Below are 6190 nucleotides of genomic sequence, written 5' to 3' on the forward strand. Positions count from 1 at the left end.
TCATTTTGTGCTAATCAAAACAAAATGTACACAAATATGGCACTGCATTGGAGGTCCTGTACACACACACACCAGCTTAACTGTTCTTGACTGCTAATTCAGTAGTCTGGGTCCGAGTCCCACCCAGGGCTGAAACTGCGAGCTGGCAGTGGGAAAGGATTTTTGAGCTCATGTTTGTGTGTGTAAAGGTCACAGCATTACCCATTGATCAGGCCATATATGAGCTCTGAGTTCTCATCTGGTAGGGTAATATCTGTCAATCACAAGTCCAGTACGTGAAGCACATTCACACACACACACACACACACGTTTGAAACCAGGCACTTCCTCGAGCCTTTCAAGCTTCACACCCACATTAACCCTCCCACCATCATTATTCTTTTTAAATTTCAACTTGCAACTTTCTTTGCTTATATACTCTTCCAAATACGTCCACCAACTACTTCAGTCTCTCCTCAGACTCGGCCACAAGCACAGTACCATTCACAAATAAAAACTGATTAATTCCCCATGTCTTTCCATTCTTACCTACCTATTCCAAATATCCCTGATGTCACATTTACCTCAAACCATTCACACTCACTATTGCTGACCCTCACACATACGCTACCACCACCCACGTCAATACTTTTGACTCCCTTCATCAGACTTCTCCCTTTTCTATATATTTGTAAAATTCTCCAGTCTACCCTACCATATGTCTTCTCCATGTCCATAAAAAAATAATAATAATAATAATAAAAATATATACACACATACATATACCACTGCCTTTTTCCCCTTTATAAGGGAGGTAGCCAAAGTCAAAGGCATAAATCCACTCCCATCCATTTCATCCACACATACTCCATTCTCATTCACCACCCCTCCCTCCCTTTTTTCTTGGCTGCTCCTGGATGATGGGTCATCCCTGCATCTCACCCACTGCCCCGGGTCAGAAGCAATGTAGCAAGACCATCCACAGCAAGGCCGCTTCATTTAATTGGGAGAAAAAGAGAAGACAGGGAGAAATCTCTCCGTGCTACGTCCAAATATCATTCACATGTAACCCCTCCCTAAAAAAAAAAAAAAAAAAAAAAACTACACCCCCTCCTCTCTTCATCCCACATGGTTCCTCCTATCACTATTTCCATCTACCTCCTAATCTTTACAATTAACACCTATCCATAATTTTACCAACCATGCTTAACTGACTGGTCAAAGTAAATCTACTACATTCATACTCATCTCACTTTCCTTTACGTACTGGGTATACATGTGCTCCAAATCTATCAGGATACTTTCCTTTCCTTATACTAAAAACACTTGTAATATACATTATACATACTGTATATATATATGTGTGTGTGTGTGTGTACATATATATATATATATATATATATATATATATATATATATGTATATATATATATATATATATATATATATATATATATTTATTTATATATATATATATACTTATATATATACCGGTATGCAAAATAACTACAAGAGGAGAGAAACTTGTAGACAGTAAGTACTTTCGTATATTACATCTTCAGACTAAATGAAAGAGATACAGAAGATGTGTTTAAGTGTAAGTACCAGGTAGCAACCATAGGGGAGAGGGGGCAGACTATACAATGCGGGTGAGGGGGGGTTGACTTTACCTCCATCGACCCCCTCCACCTGCACTGTATTGTCTCCCCCCTCCACCCTACGGTTGGTACCTGATACTTACATTTAAATGCAACTCTGTATCTCTTTCATTTAGTCTGAAGATGTAATATACGAAAGTACTTACTGTCTACAAGTGATTGCTTGCATATACATATGTACATATATATATTTATATATATATACATTTATATATATATTTATACATATATACATTTATATATTCATATACAAAAGTAATACAACTGCATTTGGTTACAAAATAAAGATATTTGTATGGGAAATAATAAATTTAATTAGAAAATATCCATTATCTACAAGCCATTCCATACTACTTACATGTACTGTGTGGGTGAAAATTCATGATTCACAAAAATGAAATAAATATTTCTATCAGTAATTGGTTACTTCTGCAATTCATCACTTACTAGGAACCATATCAATGGCTTCATTAAGTTGTAGGGGAAAAAAAAATATACCGTAAGGTGAGAAAACTAGCCTACAAATGTCCAATGCAGTAAAAGAATAAAACAAATAAAACATAGGTAAGTGTAGAAATATTTCTTTCTAAACTACAGAAATGCCAAGACAATTTCTAATAGATGAAATACTGTGCAAAGAATTAGCATGAACTGAGGTACAGAAACTCAAAGAATGACAATGGAAGGGAGTATATCAAACTGGAATTGATCAATTCTCATAAACTATATAGTGGAACTATTATTTCCCTCCAAAACACTGCACATCCAAATTCCCATCAAAGACTCAAATGGATCTTAACCCATTCCAACTGAGGTACCATATTTATTCTGGCTGCCAGGAACAGGTTAGGTGTAAATCAATGTGTTACCTTTGATATATTCAATAGAGGACCCATGGATGGTCTCCAGGAATTTGGCCTCAGCCATTAGGTTGATCCACAGTTTACTCAAGGAAGATATTTTGTGGTGCTGTCAGAAGTAGGGGAATGATGGGCAACACAAGATGATTTTTGTGTCTTCTTTACAGTGACATTTGGGTATATACAGGATGTTGCCAGTTGGGGATAAGGTGCAAGAAAGGTCATTTCTCATTGTCAAGCCTGGTTTTTGTTTATTATTCAAGTGCTTCATTTTTTTTAAGTTATTGCATAAGTTGATGGATTTATATGGAAAACAGCTTCTTGATACACCTCTAGTACATTGTCATTTTAATATTTTTGCCATGTCCTCTTCTCACTCTCACACCCCAAACGTATTTTTTTCTTCTTCTTGTCATTCTCACACACCAGATTTTTTTTCATTCCTTTCAACTATTCTGAACACACCAATCATGTCATTTCTCTTTCTTCTACTGATGGCAGATCCAGACTAACTAATCTTTCCTTATATAGTCTGTCTGCTAGGCTGGGGACCATTCTCCTTACTGTTCTTTGTATTCTCTCAATCTTGCACCTTTCTTTTTTGTATGGGGCCCACACCACTCCTGTATATTCCAATTTGGGGCAGATCAGGTTCTGCATGTGCATTTTCATCACTTCTCCATCCATGAAGTGAAATAGAATTCTTGTGTGTCAAAAGTTTTAATGTCTCAGAAGTGGAGTGAAGCAAGGACTGTTCTGGCACCAACACACTTCAGTACATACTTGCTGCTGTCCTACAATTGGGCTTTGTACAATCTCCCAGAGAGGTGTCTTCACTAAAGAACCAATATATCTCCATGAAAACTTTTGCCTAGCCCAAAGCAAAGACTAAAAACCAAGACAACTGAAATCAGAGTTTTGACCACTTACTGATTACTGCTGATCTGGTTAGTCAAAGTAGAGAAGCAGCTGACAATGATCAATCATTGGATGCAGTTTGTTCTTCATTTCTAATTAGTGTCAAGAAAGTTATCACTGCATCCACATGATGGGAACTGCTTCAGCATTCATTAAGTTGGACAATAAACCACCGGACCTTGCAAACAAATTCTCCTATCTCAAGTTCACTATAACTTTCTCAAACACCTCAGAAGAGGAGATAAAACACCAGGAGAGGGAGAACAGCAATATATCTTGGCAAATTGAGCAAAAGGACATGTAACAACAAAATGAAGACCTACAAAGCATATACAGAGAACACCTTTATTGATCAGGAACATGTTCATTTCACTCATGACAGGAAAGGAACCTGAATCTTTATCACATAAAATGCCTCTCAAATCTGCGGCATCAGATAGTAAGACAAAAAGAATCAATACTGTACTTGTAAAGCAAGCAAACAGTCAAAGGATGACTACTGTACACGAGCAACTAATGTACAGTGATACTGCCTATGGTAGTGGGTCCTGGAGGAAGGCCAAAGCTGAGATACAAAGATATATGCTAGAAAACCCTTACAAAATAAATCACTGATTACAAACTTAAAAACAAACAGTTAATGACATAACTGAATTGAGATTAAGTTAAAATTCTGAAACATCAAGACGACATCATCTTAACTGTGACTACAAAATGACAGAAAACAAAGACCAAGAATCCAACTTAATTTTGAAAATCTTTCTCTGATATGCCCTTATTGTGGTAGGATCTCAAGTATTGGCATGGCAATAAGAGATGCTTTTTTCTGTCAGGAAAAAAATGAGCCTACTATACATATTACCAAAAATCTTGATGAAGTGCTTATCAGTGACAAATTACCTGTGAACAACACATCCAGGTCATTCTTGTAACTAATTTTCCATAAAGTAAACAAATCATGGCCTTCTTTATGATTTTGCCCACTTTTGCATTTCTAAGCACTGAATTTCATTTTCCAATAGGATATTGTCAAGATTGTTTTATAATTATTTGTTATTTTTTCTTCTATTCTCCTCAATATCCACTAACAAATTAGTACAGTTTGTTAGTCCTTCCATCATCTTCTTTATGTAAATCAAGAATATTACAGGTGGGGGCTCTGCTAGTTAACTCCCATCATTCTGACAAAATTTTCTTTTACCACTGTTTTTATGTCTATCAGGACACCCCTCATCCATTCCGGGGAGCTTTTTTTGCCCTCTAATATCCACAACAGTAATTTGTGTGGTAATGTACCTGTGAGATCAAGGCACACTCAGTCCATCCATCCACCTCTCTCGACCAATTTAAGACACATAATAATTTCAGTATCGCTGCATTGCAAGTCGTTACTCTAACTCTCGTGGGCAGGGAGTTGGGTGTGTGTGTGTGTGTGCATGTAAGGTACCCATAGATTGGTCATATATGAGCTCTGAGCTCTCTTCCAGAAGAGAAATAACTGTCGATCACTAGTCCAACATGTGATCCTTTGTTTGTTCCTTTGTTGATTAAGTTCTAGGGGCATTCCGTTACAATGTAACGCTCCATGCCCCGAACGATAACTTCCTCACCACTTGTAGTTGTCTCTAATCACCTTGTGGGCCAGATCATAGGACTCCGCAAACAAATAGGTTTTCAATTTCTTCTTAAAATCGGAAATCGTTTCAGATGATTTGACGTTCTCTGGGAGTCTATTGTATAGTCTAGGTGCACTTCTCTCAAAGGCTCTTCGTCCAGCTTCTGTACGGTACCGAGGTTCCTTTAGTCGGTGCTGTTCAACACTATGTCTCAGAGTAACATCGGTATCAACTTGAAAGTCCATCAACATGTCCTTCAAATATTTTGGTTTCCCGAACTTCATCACTTGATATATAATGACACATTGTTTGAAAATTATCCGTGCCTCAACAGGCAGCCAGTGTAGGTCAATGAGGATAAGGGTGATTCGCTCCCTTCTCGATACACCCTCGATCAATCTTGCAGCTCGATTCATAATCATTTGAAGTTTCTTCAATAAATAGTTTGGAAGACCATAATAAAGAGAATTACATTAATCAATTTTGCTGAGCATATGATTATGAAATCAGTTTTTTCCAACGTACAACCATCAACATACTTCTTAACAAATGCAATATTTCGCAAATGATACCCAGCTAAATTCACAGATTGAGTAATTTGATTCTTGAGGGTCAGTTCACTGACCATGGAGAATCACATGACTTTCCATGTCTGAAACCACATTGGTTGCTGGTCGAAATCTCCAACTCTAATAGGTATTAAATCCATCTTGCACAATTTTGCTGCCATGCTGGTTCCTCCTTAGGCAAAATCCTTTCTTCTAATGAATGCACTATTCTCTGAGCTTTGTCAATCAGTTGTCTGCATTTCCTAAACAACCAGACAGAAAAGGAAAAAATAACCCACATACAAGTACAACCATATTTCAGATTCAGAGATTATGCCATGCAATGGTATACAAGATCCTACATTACTTCAAGCTTCCTACTAGTTGGTACAATAACAAGTACTTGCCCTAAGCACCAAGGAATATTCTAAAGTTGCTAATTTTGTTTATTGTTTATCCTGTTTATCAGAGATTTTACTAGAATTAATTGTTCTATTGAATGGTTGGTTCCATTTTTGGAAATATGCTGTCACAGTAGAAACCTAAATTTGTCAAATTCTTTAAATATTCAATATGCCCATGCACCATATATAACTGTGGGTAAAAATATA

General features: G+C 36.9%; 1 protein-coding gene across 1 annotated transcript in view; it reads left to right on the forward strand.

Moving 5' to 3' along the window:
* Positions 1-3775: 3775 nt before the first annotated feature.
* Positions 3776-6190, forward strand: part of LOC143028740 (ubiquitin-like protein 7) — a 15537-nt gene continuing 13122 nt past the window's right edge. Inside the window, exon 1 of the mRNA XM_076191110.1 lies at positions 3776-3854. Within this exon, the coding sequence (XP_076047225.1) occupies positions 3776-3854 (79 nt within the window). The remainder of the gene's footprint in view (positions 3855-6190) is intronic.

Source organism: Oratosquilla oratoria, chromosome 10, assembly GCF_046742065.1.
Source record: "Oratosquilla oratoria isolate Oo_2021 chromosome 10, ASM4674206v1, whole genome shotgun sequence".
Lineage (NCBI taxonomy): Eukaryota > Metazoa > Arthropoda > Malacostraca > Stomatopoda > Squillidae > Oratosquilla > Oratosquilla oratoria.